At 37.5% G+C, this 21,274-nt stretch overlaps 1 protein-coding gene across 7 annotated transcripts in view; it reads left to right on the top strand.

The window, feature by feature from the left end:
- Nucleotides 1–20,835, top strand: part of TRIQK (triple QxxK/R motif containing) — a 64,823-nt gene extending 43,988 nt beyond the window's left edge. For 6 of the 7 annotated variants that reach the window (XM_052787715.1, XM_052787712.1, XM_052787713.1 and 3 more), the window contains 2 exons: nucleotides 5,756–5,841; nucleotides 15,571–20,835. In XM_052787715.1, the coding sequence (XP_052643675.1) occupies nucleotides 5,756–5,841; nucleotides 15,571–15,684 (200 nt within the window). In that variant the 3' untranslated portion in view covers nucleotides 15,685–20,835. The remainder of the gene's footprint in view (nucleotides 1–5,755; nucleotides 5,842–15,570) is intronic. The other variant, XM_052787719.1, reaches the window with a different exon arrangement.
- Nucleotides 20,836–21,274: the final 439 nt, after the last annotated feature.

Raw genomic sequence — 21,274 nt, 5'->3', positions numbered from 1 at the left:
GAGAACTTGTTCTGTGTTTGTTCTGAGGGGTTTTGTGGAGGGTTCCTGGAACCTTCGCTAGTTCAGATCAATAATCATAAGAACATTGATTTCAGCTTAACTAGGTGTGTGATTTCACACTTCCAGTTTGACAGTAAAGCTTGCCACAGTCTGTCTCTAGTTTCTAATTAGCTATGTATATATTTTAATATGAGTTTCGGCATCAGTTACATTAATGTACTTTAGTTAAAGTACTACTGGTAACTAAAATTTGCACAGTAGTTGTAGTTTTATTACACCTTAAACAATACTTTAACATATGAAATGGATTGCTACTGTATGGAAAATGTCTTACTAATGTTTTGATTATGACTGTAACACCAGCACAGAAAGATTCAGGACAGCAATTTGTTGGTTGTTATGAATTATAGTGAAAGTGTTGAAAGGAATTTTAAATCTGTAATGTTGATTAGCAAATTTTACTATCTGTCAGGTTTTTTGGCATGCTGTAAATAACTCATCTTCAAATAATTTGTCTGAGTAATTAAATTTAGATTGCACATTTCTCATTTCAAATATTTTGACTCTTATCTATTTGCTTTTCCATTGTGGCTTAATTGGTGTGGTCTATATAAACGGACAATAAATTTATATACCTTTGTTATAAAGATCAGTCAGTGAATAGAACTTGGTATTCATCCCAGACAGAATTATGGTTGAATGTATTTGCAAGATTAAAGCACTGAATTTACTTTTTTCTAATTAAAGGCAATTAAAGATTTGCAGACACAAATAAAAGACAATGAATTGAGGAATAAGTGTAGGAGCAAGTCCATTTGCAGGTGAAAAGAAGTGCCTTTGAAGCAGAACCAGCTGTATTTTCATTGAAAGAATAACAGTTTAGGAAGCTTTTCTGCATGTGCTTGCTTGATAGCATAATGTACTCATAAGCAGCTTACGCAGTACAGTATTCAGAAAATAGCAGTGCATTAATTTTTAAAGTAGCGAATGCAGGCGAAGAGCAATGCTGCCACATGATGATAATGAAGGTGGATATTGTAAAGTCTACTGAGAGAAAAGAAAGCAGGGAGCTCCCGAAATGTGAACATTTATAAAACAATAACTAGATATTCATATGATAATAAGCTTGGACAGCAGCATCAACAAAGGCCAAAGATGCAGTCCTGTTTCTGCTTAAGCCTGATGAATTGAAAAGCAGAGAGGCAGTCTTTAGTCTGTTATTCAATTCCAGTAATGAGCTATTGTTAGAATGAAAGAGTAAATATCTAGAAGGGTTGGGAATCTAATTTTTTTTCTCGTGAAGTTATTCTATAGATTTTTTCGGGTTGTATCTTAAATAGCAGCATCCTTAAACAAAATCTTAAACATAGTCAGTTTTCTTAAATATAGTGCTCAGCATGTTGCATTCTCAGTTACATGTATAACAGCGTTTGGTATGTATGCAAAAGTACAGTGTTATGCACGCTACCTGATAAGTCACATTATTTCTGTAGACTAAAAAAGCAAATGGTCACCCAGAACTTAATGAACTTGTCTAGCTCATATGTATTTAGTTTAAGTTTTGCATTAATCATGGTGTCATTGGAGGTTTAATTAAAAAGAGTACTGAATATACAAGATCAGGTCATCTCTAATCTGTTATTAAAGTTATTGAACAGAAAATATATGGGATCTCAATTTCCCTTGTGAGTAGAGATAAATCACAAAAATTCTTGTGAAATCTGTAGATTTTTAATCCTAGTTACATGAGGAGAAACAAATTCATGTTGCATATTGTATGAATCCCTAATATTCGCTCTGAGGGAGACACTTTGGCATTTTTCACAATACAGCTGTGTTTAGTGGCTCAAAAAATCCCTGTTTTTCACCCTTATCTTTACCCTTTTCTAATCCTACAGCTAGTAGAATAGTCTTCATTTCTACTTGTGGAACGTTTTCCAAGCAGGATCTGTGAACAGGGCACAACTCAGTTCAGCTGCTACTCAGGTCCCTTTGCCACCAAAGGAGTGGAAAAAACTGTGCCAGAAGGATCGAGGGAAGTGGGGGGATGAAAGGTGAGCTCTGGAGAGCTTCCAAAGGGCAAAGGCAACTTCAAGCACTCAAATGGAAGTGTGGACAATCTTTGCAGCTGGTCTTGGGAGGGACTGGCAGGAGGCAGGACAAGCAGAGAGATGATGGCTGTAGTCAGTAAGAAAAAGTTGCCTTATCGTGGACTAGTTCTTTGGCCTTAAAAATGGAAAGAAAGTGATGGACTTGGGAAAAGTTGTAAAGAAAGAAGTGGCAAATTTGTTTAAAAAAAAAAAAAGGAAATTGGGGTAGTTATAAAAAAAGTTAAGGAAAGCTGGCACTGGAGTTTGAGGTAAGAGATAAGATGATGAATTGATAACAATAACAAGAAGTAGAAGAGGAAAGGATTTTGCTTAAGTGATACAAAAAGATTTGGTCTGGAAATTTTCCAATTTTCCAATTCTGTCTTTTTGGCTGCTTCTTCACGCCTTCATACATTCCCTCAGGAAAACTCAGTGTCTTGAATAGACATTGGGTAAAGCAGGCAAATGGGGCTCTGGTAAGTCCGTCTTAGCTGGCGTTGATGGTCACTTCCTGGGAAGAAGAAATAGCTTAAGCTGATGACTCTTGACAGATAAATGTACAAGAAAGCTTGCAGGATAAGTGAGATAAAACTAGAAGACATTGGGAGTGTGAATATATGTATTCCAACTGGTTGAATTTGCAGGCCCTAAAGAAGGTAAGGAACCTGTATTATTTATTTCTGCTTGTTTTCCAGGTGGTAATGATCAGTATTCACATGGTAGGGGCTTTGCATTTCATAGTTCTTTATAGTCCTGTAGTGCAGATGTCTTTCCCAAGGCCTCAGAAAGTTCAGATGTTTTAAGAGTCTTTTAGTACAATTGCTGAATCTGGTTTTCATTACAAAGAACTCCACAGATGCCCTTTTTAAACTTTTGCACTTGGTGGACTCAGACTGTTTCCCTACCATTTTTTTTTTTTCTCCCCTTTTGGCTATCACATCTAGCAAGGAGAGTGGTAAATTAATGGCAGGTGCATAGATTTGGAGAACTACCAGCTCTACAGTAATTATTAAAATAGCCTATTTGTTATACAGGGGGGTTAGTTGTTCATATCAGATTTAATATAAATCTGGAAGTATTCTCTAGATAAGTAGAATCCAGTCTTAGCCGTAGCCACAATACTGGAATGAAGAGTAGCAGAGCGCCTGAAACCAAGGGAAAGAACACCAATAAGCTTTCCTTTCTCTAGGAATGGACTTGGTCGTGCTGATAGATGTAGTTCACAGACTGGGTCTCCTGTGCAATATTTACCCCTGCTTGTGTCACCCTCACAGTTGAGCCTGGCAGAGGAGGAGGGAGAATGGGCAATGTGAGGAAGGGGATGTGGGTTTCGGTAGCTGACTTGTTTCCCATTCCTGGTGGGCCTTACAAAGCTTTCTAGTTTTCATTATCTAGTGCCATTGCATCACTGGAAGCGAAACCTCTGACTGTCCTGCTTTATTTACCCCAGACGGGAGAGCAGCAAGCCTGAATTATGAGAACTGAAACTGAACTTAGTCCTTGTCAGTTATATACTTCTAAACAAAGGTATTTTTCATGCTTAAAACATCTCAGATGGATAAGTTTCTATAGTTTGTTCGCAAGTAAGTAAGAACAGCTGCATCACTTTATTGAAAGTTGGCTCCCAACAAACAAACAAAAAAATTCAAGGCTGGGGTATATCTATGCCAAATTTCAGCCTGGAGTGAATTTTTATGAGTTATAAACTCCTGCCATTTATAACAGAAATTCTGACAGCTCTTTAACTATTTCATAGCAAAAGTACGACTGCAGTACTTCAGGGAGAAGAAACACGTTCTCTTTCTGGCTGGCTTCGTCTCATGTCTTAGCTATTTTGGTGGTTCCTGCAATTCTTTCCCTAACTGTTCAAAAAAATTACTGTACTCCTGATGCATCCTATTATCAGATATTATTGACTTCTGAAGAATAATGCTGCAGTGGTCTGTCCTGCAACTGAGATACATTGGCTGGATTAATATATTGGAGCATCAGACATAAATAGTCATTCTGTCATCTTTTCTTCACTCCGTCCTTTAAGAAGGTTCCTTGAATATATGCTACTTTTTTTTCTTCCAATAGACATGGTTTCAGTTATTTTTCCTTTTGTCATTGAGTATTTTCTAAGTTATTTCAAGTCTTTTATGAATAATATCTGACCAAAGGGTAATACGGAGACCTTCACAATATATAATCCCTAGGGTTGAAGAGAGATCATACAATGAAAGCAAATTCGTAACGCGAGTTCAGCATCCACAATATGCTACAGAGAGGAGCTTTGTATTGAATATGAGCAGAGCGATAGAAAAAGTAGACAAAGGCAGAGGTGTGTTTTCATGAATCCAGTATATCACTGGAGAAGACCTTTCTTTTCCAATTCATGTTTCAGAATTTCACCACTGCACTATAATATCCCAGTTTTGAAGGTGACCATAAAATGAGAAGATCATACTATTGATTATGAATGTAAGATCACATCTGGTTGAGCAAACAGGGGTGTTGCATATGCAAAACTACTGGGCACAGCTTTAGAGGAAAGATTAAATTATTTGAATGGAGCAATAATGAAAGCTAATGTACAACTAGGTAAAATTAGTGTTTTAAAAATGGCCAAACATTTCTGCTTTAAGCACTGTAGCTCAGCTTTGGATATAGGCAAAAAGGACAAAAAGGCATGTATGTGTTGGGGGGGCGGGGGGGTGGACTTTTTTGAAAAGCCAAAGTGGTTGTACTGAGGCTTTACCCCTCCGAGTAGTTTCTTCACAGATTCCTCTTTTCCTTCTCCTCCTTTTGTGACTGTATCTGTACTTCGACTTCTGTTGACTTAAAGAAGCTATGGTTAATGGTACATAGCACAGCAGTAACGGGCCCTTCAGACAGCAAAAATATCCCTGAGAGATATCAAGTGTTTTATGCTTTATTATTAAGTTGAGATAAATGATTTATACCATTTCTAAGTACTTGCATGTCCCCTGCTGAACTCAGTTCATGTGGACTCACAGTAATCGTGCACTTGGCTGCACTCTTTGTGGCTGCAAGAGATAGTCCCTGTAACTTTTAAAAGTCCGTCTAAGGCACTTCTAGAAGATTCTGTGTAACATGTTTCTACAAGCAGGTGGTGTGAAGCAGTGGTTTTATTAGCGCTTACTTGGACTGACCTGCATGTCTCTGAGTTCTGATACTTGCAAATAATGTTCCAGTTCAGAATGATGAAACATTTACACTCACCATAATGTCATGTATTACACATTTATATATGCATTAGAGATGACTAACCAACAAAAATTATAATGAAAATTTTGTTTTGATTGAAATGTGAGGGAAAAACGTCATCCACATTTAATCTACTTACTTGCTTTCTGATGCTTACTGAAAAATTTAATAAATATTGTACTAGTGGATGGCTATCCGTATGTGTATTTTGATGTCCCTCTGGAGTAATAGGTTCTACGCTGATTTGTCAGCTCTTGCTGGTTGCTATCATTGTCTGTGTTAAGGACCGTTGTTCCATGGATTAAGCCCCTGTTTTACAGAGTAGCTCCTGTTTAAAGTGCTGGACTGTGGGATATTTTCAAAAATGTTAGATCTGACTTTTCAACTGAAATAATTGCTGACATTCTTTATAATCTTTTTGCATCATTTTCATTAAATGTGCTTTTCTACTCTAGGAAAACAAGATTATAAGAAAACCAGGCCTATGTTAAGAGCTACAAGATTAAAAGCAGAGGCCAAGAAAACTGCACTAGGCGTAAAGGTAGAGATCTATTTGATAGCTCATACCACCTTTGTGTATATGTTGTTTCTTTTCCCCACAGATGTACTGTGTTAATATTGATTTCTGAGAGATATTGTTTATGACACTTCAAAATCTAAGTGGAATGCCAGAATCTAAAATATTTATGATGGATTGCTTTTACTTAACCCTAAAATAACTAGAATAGTTGGAATGCTAAAAGATTTTAAGTAGTCCATGTTCTTCTTATGATGCAGACTTACTTTAAGGTCAGTAAAGTACTGTATGCTTAGAAAATTGATATTTTCAGGGAGCCTCTCTACACACAGAACAAATGCTTTAACAATTTCATATAGTTCTAAAAATTGCAATAAACATCTTCCTTCTTCCTCTTCCTATCCTATATCCAGGAGTAATTTAAAGACTGGGTTTGTAAGTATTGTAAATTCTTGTCATTATTATCTTGGTCTACATCCTTGTATACTGCCTCTGACTTGGAAAAAGAAGTCTTAACTAACAGCAAAACACAGGGAAAGGTACGGAACTTTATTTTGGAAATGTCCCTTTTTCAGGCAGGTATGAAGTATAATAACGACTATTTGCTCACAGCTGTGAATATGAGCAAGGAGGACAATTAGGGATATTTTGTGCTGTCTACTACCTGGTGTGTCATCAAAACAGGATTCATCTGAATGCACATTGTTTATTTAAGTTGCATCCAGTATTTTTCCCTAAAAACTTATTTTTTAATCAGATCGATACAGAATTAGTAAGGGTAAAAAACCAAGCAAAATAAAAAAATGGGTCAAATACCTGGGTATTCTAGTGAAAGAAACTTCAGAAATGTTAAAAGGAGAACATTTTCTTGTTTCTGGCAGATGAGAAATCAATTTTTTCAAGTTATAGCTTATAGCAAATGCCAAGGTATTACTACCAAGCTGTAACAGCTGTTGAGCTGCCAGATGATGTATTTGGTTGTCTTCCAGAATTTGCTATTATAATCACGAAACAGTGCTTTCTTTTTGCTCCTGATTGCTGATCTCGATCAAGCATTACCGTGCGATGCAGTATGTTTTCACAACATAATCTCCTCGGTTAGTGCTGTGTGTCAGGTTTTAATGAGAAAAAGTAGATTGTCTTTTTTGTTTAAAGGATAGATTATTAACCTTTTGAGTTCAATGTTTTTTCCTTCCTTTCTTATTAAATTTTACTTTTCATTTTACTTTCAATGACATGACCTTTTAGAAGTGATGTTCTACTTGGAGACTTCTACTGTACAGCCTAGTTCTTTTAAAATGTGCAAGTTTTTTGCATGTCTTTCACAAGTGAGAAAAAAATGAACCTTTTCCTCATTTTCTTAAGTAATTCTTACTTAAAAATGAGGGGGAATAGGAAAGCATATGTGTAATCACATGTATAATGAAGGTTATAGCAGAACACCAGCTGACTTCTAAGTAAGAATGAGTTTTGCCGTTAAGGCGCACACATGCTCTCCAGGTCATGGGATGTTGTGTTTCTGGGGTTCTGCTAGTTGCAGTATGCAATGGCTCAGGTTTGCAATTCTGCCTCTGCCTTTAAAAAAAAAAAAAGAAGGAAATTCTTTAAAATACTGTCTTGCGGCTGTAATATTTTTTGCATGCCTGGACCTTAAAATATGACTCTGGATCATCCCCAAACAGATCACAGTCATTTGCTTTGCTCCCTAATTGCTGAGAAAAGCTGACAGAGCTGAAGCAAAAGGGAAAGTAAGTTGGGCACCTTTCCCTCCAGGAATGTGTTTGTGGGGGAAGGAAAGCAGGGCCTTTGTATGCATCCTTCTCACTGAACCTGCTTAATGTCAACAACCTCAGGCTTACTAAATGTTACAATACTTCTACCAGAATATGGGCAATCCCGGTAGAATAAAACTCTGCACTTCTGCTGACAGACCCTGCAGCGCTCAGCACAGAAGCGAGGCATATTTAATGTCTCAGGGTAAAATTGCACACCTCTTCCCGTCTCGCAGTGACAACTCTTCACCCTGCTCTATCCCTCCAGTTCAGCAGAGCTTTGCCATGGGCAGTGGATGCGCCTGGAGCGTCTGCAGGGAAATCACCCTCCCTACCCCGGGAGAGGCTGCTTAGCTGTGAAGCCCTGTAACCTCTCCCCCTCTCTCAGGCAGGGCTTGTTCTGCTCAGCCCGTTAAGTTCCTCCAGGTGTCCAAGAGCAATCTTCTTACATTCATCCGCCACATCTGTCCCAGATACTCCTCTGTTGTCTTCTGGATAAATTTTGAAATAAGAATTTCTTGAAGTCTCCTGCTTCGGGTTGACAGCAGGGTGTTAAACTGCTCCTCGTGCCTGTGGCTGTCAGAATAGTCAGCAGAGTTGAGGTCCCATCAGATTATGTTACCGTGGTGAAACTATTTTGAGGCTTGAGTGTGCATTCCTTTAACTGTTTCCTAATATTCAGAGCTTTTGAGTGTGCCTGAGCTCTTCCTTTGGGAAGGTATCATCACAGTTGTCACTTCATATTAACAGAGTTTTCTGATGGTGATAAGTGACCTGATTCACCTTCCAAAGGCTGGGATTTTAGTCTTTTTATAAGATGTAGGCCCCACTTCTGTGCTCTGACAGTTGACTAACTTCAGTCTGTGTTGAGGAAGAAAAAAGTGGTGCAACTACAGTGCAATGTAATAAACAGGCAGCACTTTAAATAGAAATGTCCAAAGTTCTTGTAAATCTTTGAGAAAACGCATAAATATGTGTATTTACAATATATTTTACTTTTTTATCCAGGTTTCAGTACATGATACAGTATGCAGCGTTTCAAAATATATTAACGTTTTCTTATAAAAAGCTAAGTTGCAGTTAATAAAAATATTGTAGAGGAAGGATGTCCTTATCATACATGTAAAAGTACAAGCTCTCTGGGAAAGAGGAATATTTTTATAATTCTGTGAAATACCTAACACAATAAGTACCATACTGCCACTTAAAACAATAGGTTTTTTAGTGCTCATTGATACCTCTAGAGTTGTTTTGCACTATTGTCCAGAAGAGCTTATATTCCTGGCTGTAAACTAAGACTTGGTGTAGTATTTAGGGGAAAAAAAAGAAGAGGACTGGAAAATAGTGAAGGGATTTTAGTCCTTAATTTCTATGAAGATAATGAAATTCAACTGTTGTGTATTTCACCATGAGAGCTGACAACATTTGCTTAAAAAAAAGGCTCTATAAATGACAAAACTTTTCAGAACCAATCCCCTGGAGATCCTTCACATTTCATCGCTGGCATACTAATTAGCTTGTCTTGTCAAACTTTGATTGCCTTGTCATTTTAATGCAAGGTTTAAAGTAACAAAGTTTCTTTCAGTCACTGGCATTTAGTACTTTTTAATTTCCCCAATGAGAGATTTTATCTGTGTTGATAATGTCAGAGAAGCAGCTAAGCACTAATAACTATCAAAAGTTAGTTCAGGCAGGGTGACCATGCTAGTATTTGGTGTGTAATATTTGCTCTTTAAATGTGTTTAAAAATTAAATATTGTAGCAGAGCTGTTGTGCTGGCTCTGTTTGTATATGTGACACTAATGCAGACAGTGCCAAAATATATGGGGTCTCTTGGAAAAACAGGACTCCGTCTCGGAGAAACAACTCGGAGAGAAAGCAGTATGCTGTATGTCTTCTGGTGTTTGGATAAGACAAAATTCTTTGTAGTGGTACCAAAAAGGGAGCCTTTGAACCTTCTCTGTATAGTTGGTTGGTTGTCCCCCCCCGCGGGGGGCTCATGCTGGTGGAAGCCCACCTGCTCGTCCTCACCAGGTGGAGCAGCGAGGGGTCTGCACCATCGATGCTAACTCTGCTTGCAGTGGGTGAGGAAAAGGTGCCAGCAGGAGGGTGGCAAGCAGAAAATGGTTTGAGGAACGTGGGAGCTCAGCCCCAGGTAGCTGGGGTTTGGTATGCAGAGTCCAAAAGCAATGGGAGTTCTTGGGGAGAGATTTTTTTCACAGCCTGCACAAATAAATCAGTGGTCCATGGGATAGATGATGAAGTTTTCTCTCTTGTTGAAAGGTAGACACAAATCTGAACAGTAGTATTTTACACCCACTTGCAAAGACATAATCAACTGCAGAATACCACTCCATAGAGAATTATTAGCAATGTAGTACATTGATTGAGCTAAAGAAAAAATGTTGCCTAAAAAAGAGAGAGCTTACTGTCTGTCATTCTTTTGCATATCTACTTAATCTATTGTGTAGCTAGCTAGCTCACTATTAAGAGTTCATCTCATCTGGAACAAGTTATGTATGAATAGATAACAAGACATTCCTAATGTATTTTGGCAAAGGGTAGTCTCTGATTTCACGCTGTTCAGAATCTGCTAAGTTAGTGAACTACATTTGCCAAGATAAGTTGGGAATATAGTTTCATAGCTTTGCAGAAATTAAGGCCACAAGGGACTATTAGATCATTTGATCTGCCCTTCTATATGTTACAGACCATAAAATTTCATCCAAATACTTTCTGGAAGTCCAAGCACTTTATAATGGCCAAAATACTGGGTCTTCAAACCAGCTTATGTGCCTCACATAAAGAGCAGGGCAGCTTAATGTGCCGCCAGTGAACAAAGTGTGATATTCCCAGTGATCCCAGTAGTCAGACTTTGATCCCGGACCTTGAAATGGAAGGGAAGGGAAAAAAAACATACAAAGGGAAAAACAAAATCAGATTGCTGCCATTTGACCCTGGCCTGACCTGTACATGTAAGTACAGTAGTCATGGCGGTTTGAGCATGTGAACAAGATGCAGCAAGCAGGAGCTTAGGAGGATTTTCTGTACCATCTCAAAGCAGTAGTCCATCTTTTTCAGGCTTTGGTCTCTACTTATGACCAATCTCTAACACTTCAAAGGATAGTTGATAATAACAAAACCTCAAATCCCAGAAATGAAATCAATACAATTGGAGGAAAAATTCCTGAAAAAGAAGGAAACTTCTTTTGATCCTATATAGAAAAGTCTGAAGCACTAAAGCATGAGGTGCCATTAGTTTTAACAATCCTTTAACAACTCAGGGGTTCAGAATATAGCACTGACCATGTAAGTAATCCCAGTCTTCTTGGGTTCCTGAAGCAGTCTGGGGGGCTGAGTTTGCCGGCTCGAAGGCTGGCAGCCAGAACCTCCTTTTCATATCAGCCCAAGTTGAAGTATTCTTTCCAATAGCTAAATAAAAATGTCCTTTTTTTTGAGAGATCTGACCATAAAAGACTCACAGCCACGGAAGTCCATATTTTCCCCAAGAGGTAACTGGGATGTTCAGTCATTCTTGCTCTTAGGAAATGGCATCTTATTTCAAGACTGAGCTTATCTAACCACAGCTGGACCTTGAAAGGATGCCACACTGTGAAGAGCCTTACTTAAATACAGGTGTATGGCATATATAGTTATACGCTGTAACCAAACTACCTCTCATTCTTCTCTATGATAAAATAAATACCAGTCATCTCCCTACTGGAAATCTCTCCACCTTTACACGTCCAGAGATCACACTGAGGGAGTGGTTACCCCTTAAATCCAAAGACCTTTTCAGAGTTACAGTTTTTCAAGGCAGAGTCCTCCACTTTGTAAGTACTATCTACATCTTTGATACCTGTATATATTATCTTGCATTTAGCTATATTAAAATGAATCCTGCTGCTTTGTGATCATATAGCCAGGCCTTTTAGATGATTCTGTAATAGTACCTTGTTCTCATTATTTGAGACAATAATGATGTTTGTTCCATCTGAAATTTTTACAATAAAAAATTTATAACACAAAAATTACTGACAAAAGTTAATAAATTACTTTTGTTACCTTGTATTAGATGTAGAATAACCTGCATTAAGGAAGTAAACATCCATTTTTAAATATCATTTTGTTGAAACTCTAAAAAATGGTCACAGTGAATGTCCAGATGAAGTCTTCTAGTTAGAAATTATATGGGATAAAAAGGTTGGTAGTCAAGTCCATGTATGTTTGTTTGATTTCTACAGGTATCCTTGGTCAGCATGATTTTCTTTTCATCTCTTTTCAGAAATAGCTAGGGATAGTTTAGCATTTCAAAGACAGCGATTTGTGATACTCTTTCACCTAGTTTTAAGCTGTTTTCAGATAAAAATAGTACGATTCTCTTTGGAGGACAATAAAAAATATGTACAAAATACAGAATTTCTTGAAAGTGTGGTATTTCTCTATATGTGTAGGATACGATGCTGCCATTCACAGTGTCCAGATTTGTGTTGTTATAGCCAACATTTTTCCTAACCCTTATTTTTTCATTTCCTGATTAAACTTGTTTAGATCCCAACTCTGCAACTTGCTCCATCAGGGTGAATCTGAGGACATTATCCAAGTATTTTGGCATGAGAGACATAAAACTGACAAAAACCGATAGGAGAATTAAATCTACGTTATGCTGTAATGGCATGTGTTTCCTTTATGGAAAAGTTTCTGAAAAACTTAACCAAGCTGAAATCAGTAGGGTTCTACAGACATTATTCTAAATATATGAAAATATAATAGAAAATTCTGTTCCTTTTAAAGGCTTCTTTGACTGTACTTTGGGATTTTAGAGCAGGGATGTTATTTCCTAGCGTTCTGTACCATGTTATAAAAGAAAAAAAGGAGAAAAAGCCCTGTGATCATTTTAACTTTATTTCTATAGGACTTTTTCTATACTGGTTAATTATTCATGCTGAAATCCTCTGAGTAAATGGATTTCGCAGAGGGATGGTGGGGATGATCCATAAAATGCAAGAGAACGGGAGCTATATATGCCGAGTGGGGAGTATTTTAACATTTCATTTCTATGCATGGCTTAAAATACAAAGTCTGATAAGTATAGAACAAATTAAAATGACAATATATACTGTTGTTGCAAAGACGGTATAGTGGTGTAGGATCGCATTTGCTATTTATATTGCAAAATTTATGTTCATAAAAGTTCATAAACTGGATGCATTTCTTAAGAGACTGCATATCCCTAGCTGAGAGCCAGGTGTCCTTTGTTACGCTGTTTATTTTAGATTTTTGTTACTCCGCCTTCTTCAGTGACTCAAAATTAAGGTTCTTGCATAATTCTGAAACCTGGAATTTCAATAAGGCTTTTCATTCCCAGGGTTAATAAATACTGATCCAGCCACCCGGTTCCTAATGCCTGTGTGAGTGAAGCAGTATTGTTATCTCAGTGTTATTCACTGTAAAACTTAAGCAGAGGAATTAAAGAACTCTTCCCGTCAAAGCGGTTACTGGGCAGCCTGAGAATAAAAATCAAGATTTTTCCAGTTCCACTTCTAGAAAACAAATCTTTAATGCAAACATTCTCCAGATTTTGCTGCTGCTACCACAGCGCTTCATAAGGGAGACTGGGGGGAAGGGGGAGGAAAGGTAAACTTATTGTAAAGCAGAAAGCGTGGCAAGAGTGGCGTCCAAACAAGGGAAAAAACTTTTTAATACTTGAATGAATTTGCTCTCTGTGTCAAGTGTGAACGGTGCCTGCATTGTACGGTTTTGTTGTCCACTCTCCTGAGCAGATGGAGTTTGCAGTTGTATGTCACTTGTTTATTACATCCTTTTAAGATTAGTAGCTGTGTGGCCAGATGGGTCTGGGAGCACAGCTGTGGATACAAGGAAATAAATGAAACCTGTCTGATGCTGCCATGCCCTTTTGTGAGATACTGACGTGTTGCAACTGCAACAAAGCAAAAATCACTTTCCTTTAATATATTAGTGAATTAGATGTACTGTCTTTTTTTTAATCAAATCATATGAAATCAGGAGGATGAGGTTCAGAGGATGATATAATTCTAAGAGGAAAATGTAGTTGAAATCTGTAGCAAACAGCCTCAGCAAATTTACAGGAGCAATTTTAATGTGGTAAAATAAATTTAAAGTACATCTCAATCATCCATATAAAATGTAAAGCAAAGGTTTCTATAGAACAAAGACTCCTATAGAGCATATGCCAACTAGGCAGTAGTATTTCAAAGTTTATTAGATGGCATATGTTGAATTATTGATCCAACATTCTGATAAACTATATAATGCATTCATGTAAATGCAAATGAAATGCTGTTCTATAGAAGAATGCCAGATTATGGGCTAGACTTCAAAAAATGAAGCTAACACAGCTTTAACTCCTTCATGGCAGTGGACGCACAAAGTTGGTCACAAAGCCACCACCAATCTAGAGATACTGGATGGAATTTGTCCTACAGTGCAGGTCTCCACACCAGAGATATCATCTCCACTCCCCTTCTAGTCTACGGGGAGAAATAGTCATTTTTAGGAAGAATCCATCTGACCTCTTTTAGAGGACACAATGAATCTTACACCAAAGAGGGTCACGTTCTCTCCTTGGACAGTAAAGGGTGTCTGATTGTCTAGGTGCAGTGTAGCCATCTCCTTTCAGTCCCACTGGCAGAGTAGATTTGATGTGGCATCTTCTGTACCAATTCAAATTAGTTGTTATAAAGTCACTGAACTGTTTTTCTTCTCTCCTTTTAAGTATACAGCTGGATTGTTCTGATGCAGATGGTTTGTAGGTTAACATGAAGCTGAGATACAGAGGGGACGTTGTTGCTTCTTTTTGTGGAGGGAAAATGGTTTGGGGGGGTAAAAACTAACCTGTTCCTTTTGAGCACCTCAGTGCATGATTTTTAAAATACATCATGATGATAAGGAATGAAGCAGTGCATGTTGTTAGCTGTGGAAGTGGCACTTTCTGTGAGCTGAAGGAACATAAGGATTTTTCTCAAATTTATATTTCTTTCATTGTCTAGCAAAATGAAAGTCAACACTATAGGAAGGGTGCTGTGCTTTCCAGGAAAATAAAAACTTAAAAATGTGAAATACTGGGACTTTGAAAGAAGTAGTGTTATAAAGAGGATGATCATACTATGATTTATTATATGTGAGATCTAAAGTTGGAGCTTAACAGAGTCCAGCCTTAAGATAGAATATGATGATAGGCAGTCACATAATGAGTATGACGTGTAGTACAAAAACATTTTTCTGCTTCTGAAAGCTGCTATAAATCATGTATACTTTGGAAGACTCTTTTATGTTAATTAAGGAAGATGCAGCAAGTTGCAATATTATATGGGAAGAGAGGCAAGTGCAAGTGCAAATTGTTGTGCTTTTTGCCTTATTGCAGAGGGAAAGGAAGAAAAGTTTCGTCCAATTCTGAAGGATTTTGTAGCTCCATATTGTAATGCGTGCCAGGAGGTTGGGAGGTAGAGGTAGCAATTTTCATTGACTTCCACCATACTGTGTTTGCTTCATTAAAAAATTACAAATTTGTTGGCAAAAAGCAGTAACATATTGCTAGAAAACATCAAAATTCACAGTGTAAATTTGTAACTAAATTTGTGTTCAAAACTGTGGTTTGTGAATTCTGTCTTTTCTTTTAAAAAAGAAGGAATAGCATAATAAAAGGACATAAAGCTCCTATTTCTAGGTCAGACCAAAGATCTTTAAGCCAAATATCCTATTTCTGGCAGTATACCAGACTCACCAAAATCTTTATTAAGTGAATGGATTTTATAATATTCTGAAATGGTAATCACAAAGAAGAAATCATTTAAGTATCAATGCCTTATGCAATTATATATGTCAGATGTTATTTTGATGTGCATTATAGAATGGAAATAATATTTATTCCTGATTTATCTGAAAATATGGTACTATTTCTAACAGGTTGTTTTTTGTTGGTTTTTTCTTATTTCTACAGGAAGTTGCCCTTGTCCTTGCAGCTATACTGGTATTTTTGTTGGCTTTCTACGCTTTCTTTTATCTTAACATTTCCAATGAAGTTGACCTTGATCTGGATCCAGATGAAAACTAGCAGATGCAATGAATCTATCACCAAGATTTCTTCAGCTTGAACAAGACTACATAGGAACACACAGTCTCTTCACTGTGAGACAGTAAATGATGCCATTTCTTGCAGTCCAAATTCATAAAAATGTTTTCCAATACGTCAGTCACTTTCACATTCCAGATCTCCAAAATAAGAGAACACTCATGCCCGGCAAGTGTATTTGGTTACCACCAAAGCCAGGAGCAGCAGTACAATACATGAAGTTTATTGTTTACATTATTTTTTTCTCAGGCAGAGAACTTTGATGTCAAAAGACAGGTGCTATTATTATCATGGGTATTGATGCTGACTTCACAGGAGGAGAGTCTGCCTTGACTAAGTTTAGGAATCAAAGCTTCCTAATAGCCAAATTAAGTTCCTTTTCCTTTCCCAAAAGAAAGCAGAAATACCAAATAAAAAGTCTTTTCTTCATTTGTATTTAAAATATATCAAAACCCCCTCATCCTTTCCCTCCCTTTTAATCTTTCTTGTGCATGTGTGCACACGCACACGCACAAAGATGGAAGAAACTGTAGGAAAAAATATCTTTTTAGAAGCAGTCTGTCACCTCCTATATGGACTTAATTTTATGTCATCCCACATTCTGTGTGCCCATATATCTGCAGTAATCTTTTTCGTTCTTTTGCCAACTGTTCAGCACACATGTGTTCTGTCAGAAATGGCACCTGGATGACAGAAGCTCTAACATTCGCGTATGCCTCTGAAACACAGTTCTTTGCCTCCTGTGCTGTCTGAACTAGTGTAAATAGAAAGTTCAGTCGATGTTGGTTTTAATTAGTGTATTGCTCTATTATTAATATAAAGTCAAAATCGTATTTTAATTATACTCTTCCTGCTGGTTGTGATATCAACTTGCTCTACCTGTTAGGGGGATGTTGTAAAAAAATTGCTTTTCAGTTATACAATCATTTTAATCATCACACTAATGTGAGAAGTTGTAAGTATTAAGAAAACTTTTTTTTCCATGCATACTAATAATTGGGCAAATCTTGGCCCTGTGACATCCTTCAGTTCTTGCAATGTACCTTTCACAATATGCACTGTAGATAACATTTCTGATCCCTTTGATAACCACAAGCCACTTGAAGAAGTTGGTATGTCAAAGCAGCTGCAGGGAGCTGTAAAATTCTAGCTTTATCCTGTTCTGTTTCGGGTTTGGCATATAACTGAGCTTGTGGTTGTAAAGGTTCCGTTTTGATCCTTTTAAAAATGTGGCCAGTCTTTCTCTAGTTTGGATTCACTTTGATACCAAGAAAAGCATAGAGTCATTGGTGCTGAAAGTGGCAAGGAAGTTAGGCAGATTGGCTTCCAGAAAAGTAATCATAATTCTGAAATTCTATTATCAAACTAGCTTGGCTTTATCTTTGATACCAATTTCAGGGCTGAATGATAGGTTTAGTTGCAACTGAAATATTTAGTGACTCGTTCCGGAAATGCCTGACTGAGATTTCTTACAGTGATTTTGAAGACAAAGGGATACAAATCATAGCAAATATTATAATGGAAAATATATTTATTTTAAATTGACACAGTCCCATTATCACCACTTACGGAACTTAGATCAATACAGTTAATTTTTAAACTATACAGTAACTATGACCATATACATTATGAGTCTCTAAGGATCCACTTCTTATCTGTCGTACACCTCATTCACTTTATGCAATGCAAAACAACTCCTCTAGAAATTCAGAGTACAACAGTCTTCCGAGAAGAATATGAAATAGAAGCATAAACATACACGTGCAAATATTTCTCATTTTCTAATTATGACTGTTACAGACACAAAATCCTAACATTTATGCATTCATATGACTTACAGTCCACTAATACTTGCACACATGAGCGAATGCTTAGCAACATGTTGCATTTATGGTGAAGCATTATCTGACACATGGCCTGACTTTCAGTGGAGGGAAAAGCATATCACAAGCTGTCTCCTTGGATGTGACATGCCTTTCACTTCACTGGTGCCACGGCACATGTCACAAGAAGCTGCAGACCTCTCCTGTTACTTTGCATGAGCAGTTTTCTTGTTCCATGAAATGCTGGAAGGATTGCTTTCTTAGTGTCTGCACATAGCTCTCTGGGTGATGTGTGGCCTGAGAAAGATGTGTCGTTATCCCATTCGTGCAGATTGTTTTGTAACCTGCTTTCTGAATCAGTTACATTAAAAAGAAAGCTATTCTTACTGTCAAATTTATGAATATGTAGTTTCTAGAACAGGAAGATTGCATTTCCCATAATTATGACTCATAGACAAAATCCAAAGCGCGTATATGTGTGACTGAAGCAGCTTCCCTGATTTGTGGCTTATGAGTCCATATTGCCCACAAGTGCCAGAGTTTGCAGTTTGTCTGTTGGCTTCGTTTAGATTAGGCCTTTTCATTTACATGAAAGATATTCTTATGTAACAAGAAAATTTCCTTTTACTTAGATAAACTGGATAGACTTCTGTTCAGTGTACATAGGAATACAGGGCAAATATTGCAGCAAATACACTTTTTCTCTTATCGGTACAAAAATTTCTAATGGGACTATGTCAATAGTTTTTTAAAGCTAAAAGCTCCCACTTTTCATCAAATTATTCATCCTTGGTTTTCTAAAAGGCACAAGCACAACAGTATTAGCAATGAGGTCCGATTCTGAGCTTACTAATTTATGATTCCCCTGAGTTCACTGAAATTATAACTGATTTACTCCCGGGGAAAGTCAGAATCTGACCTGAAATTATTTCTGCTTTCTGGAGCGCTGCATTGTCAATGCCTGATATTTTAAGTAGAGACTGATTTTAATCTTGCAAACCTGTGGCTTATTTTGCCTTTAATTATATCTGAGATTGAATGCTTCTTGGGTTTTGGACCACCTATCTTTGTATGAGTTGCTCGGTGTCTATTTTAATAATAAATGTATTTTTACTATTTTTGTGCTCTTATTAATGTTGGATGTGTCACACTGAATTATATATACATTTGAAAGGACATTAAAGCAATCTGAATACCACAATGTTCAAATGTGAGCAGTGATACTCACCACTTTTAGAATATCTGGATTATTCTAGGCACTTCTAGCCCCTAAACTCACATTAAAACTAAGTGTAGCCTATGAATACTTAAAAGACAATAGAGAGAACTTCCCTTGGCATCCTACCCAATACCAATAGAGCAGATCTCTTTGTGAAGACAAAGTTGTTCCGTGTAGCTCCCAACAACTTCAGACAGATTGACTTTATTATAAAAGTAATACTTCTGTACGCTTGTTTCAAAGAAAGATTGCTGATCAAACTGTTAAGCCAGGGCTGCTGTGTAAACAGGGCAGGTTTTTTCAAGGATATTCACCTCTGGGAAAAGGGTAGATGTCAGTATTGTTGTTGCCCTCTGCTTGTGGAGTAAACTGAATTTCTTTCCAGCAGAGGTTGTGGAGGAGATGCCTGTACTGAGTCCTCATGCTGTGGGTGGGAGTGGATGTCCCACCTGGAATAGTCTCTGGCTAGGAAGGCACAACAGTCTTCCAGCAGTGATTTTGCTCAGTAAATCTTTCCTCAGCACTTTTCCTTTTCCCTTTGATCCTACAAGAGCAGAACCAGCATGTAGACCATCTCAGGACAGAAGCCTCAGTATAGTAGTTTTACTAGTGCAGCTGGTGAACATTGCCAAGGAAAGGCTTTAACTCTATTTCCTAGAGTCCATAAATATATTTTACTGGAAGCTTAGGAGGCATGTTAAGCATTTCCCTAATGGACCCTAGAGATATATTTAAACTTTTCTTGAAGAACACTTTATTTAAAGTTCAATGTTGCATATCATACAGACACCATGTGATTCAGGATCTGTCATAGCTCCTTCCGTGCATCAGGCAGCTGTAGCAGGGATGACACGTAGACTGTGAGATGATGCTGCAACACGTAGCTGCGAACATACACAACATGAGCAAACTCACATGTTTTGGTGTCATCTAGAGTAGTTGACCTAACAAGTTGTGTTTGAAAACAAACAGTTTTTAAACAACCCTACTAAATGAAGGCACAGTGAAAGCCTTACGAAACCACTCATCCCATTTCCATGAAAGTTGCTACCATGGAAGAAGCTTATCTGCTGACTTAGGGCCAAGATTTGAATGCTGCCCTTTCAGGGAGTAAAATGTTGCTAGCAGCTCCCGGTAGAGTGATGATTCATTTTGCTGATACGGGATTGTGCCTATAAGGCACACAGAGCCAGTTGGTGAAGGTCAAATGCATTCAGGACAATTCTCAGTAAAGGACTGTACTTGAAATGCAGACTAGGCAAGTTAGGGTGCCAACAAACAGGATACCACAGATCTTGATCGCATTTCAAGTTTTACTTACGGTAGCATAATAATTAGTGGTGCTTATGACTAAGAAAATAACAATATGGCACATCAATAAGACAGTAGAAATGTGATGTTGGAACTGCTTCTTAAAAGATTTTGTAGTGGATTATGCCTGCACTTTGGGAAATGAAGCCATGAGATGAATAAACTGGCAAAGATGTCTGTGATCTTGTGCTTAAAATGTTTTTCCCTGAAAGAGCCGACAGAGATATTTTGCAACACTTTTCCCCATCATCCTCTTAGTTTGCTGTAATGCATTCTTTTGTAGATGTATTTCTACACTTTTCCAGGAGTGGAAAAATATTTTTTGTAGTTCATCAATGCATTTAATTGACAGAATCCTCTACTCTTTCTTTTATCCCTTCTTAATCACAACCAAATCGGTGGGGAGACAGCCAAAATGTTAGGTACCAGTGTCTCTCAAGCAGATGTCACACCACTATTTTTTAGCTCGTTTAAATGAATAAACATGTTAAACTGTGAAGTATTACATTTTAAATTTTTTCATTAAAAAAAAATGGGGCAATCTGTTTACTGTCCTTAATTGAGACAACAATCCTGGTGGTTGCCAGTTTTGGCAGTTATGATGATGAACTATAAATATTGGGACAAATCAACTAACTGGTGATTGTGGAGGATAGTTCAAGTAGAAGCCTCATTCTGCATGAATACTTTTTTCAGTGCTATATTTTTTTCTAACTTCTATAATTGTTATACTAGTTTTGCATGTTAAAACCACTAATAAATACATGACTAATCAACCAATAGGCTTGATTCTGTTGTCTTATTCTGAATCACTGAAAGAGCGGATAAAAGCTGACAGCCCTGCAGCACAGTTCATGCCTTGCCCAAATTCTCCCTGAAAGGTGTTTGTTCAGGTCATAACAGTTATAAATGTGAGCTACAAAGAGCTTCATTTTGCTGAACCTTGGAAAAACTGAGCAGCATATAGATCTTTGGGAGTCTGCCATTTCACAAAGAGATTGTAGGAATTTTAAAGAGCGAAGCCACAGGAGGTGAGTATGGAGTTTGGGGACAAACTGATGTCATTCTCCTATCGCAGTTCTTCCAGGAATGAGTGGAAGAAAACCAAAGGAAAATGGCCAATTCTTCCAGAAGACAGCCACCTTGCAACTCACCATGTTGCGAAGAAGAGGTTGGAAGAAAACATAATTCTGATATCAAATCAGAGCTGCCTCAACTT

Source organism: Harpia harpyja, chromosome 5 (assembly GCF_026419915.1).
Source record: "Harpia harpyja isolate bHarHar1 chromosome 5, bHarHar1 primary haplotype, whole genome shotgun sequence".
NCBI classification, from domain to species: domain Eukaryota; kingdom Metazoa; phylum Chordata; class Aves; order Accipitriformes; family Accipitridae; genus Harpia; species Harpia harpyja.
Note: the sequence above shows the minus strand (reverse complement) of the source record. Positions and strands in the feature narration are given on the sequence as shown.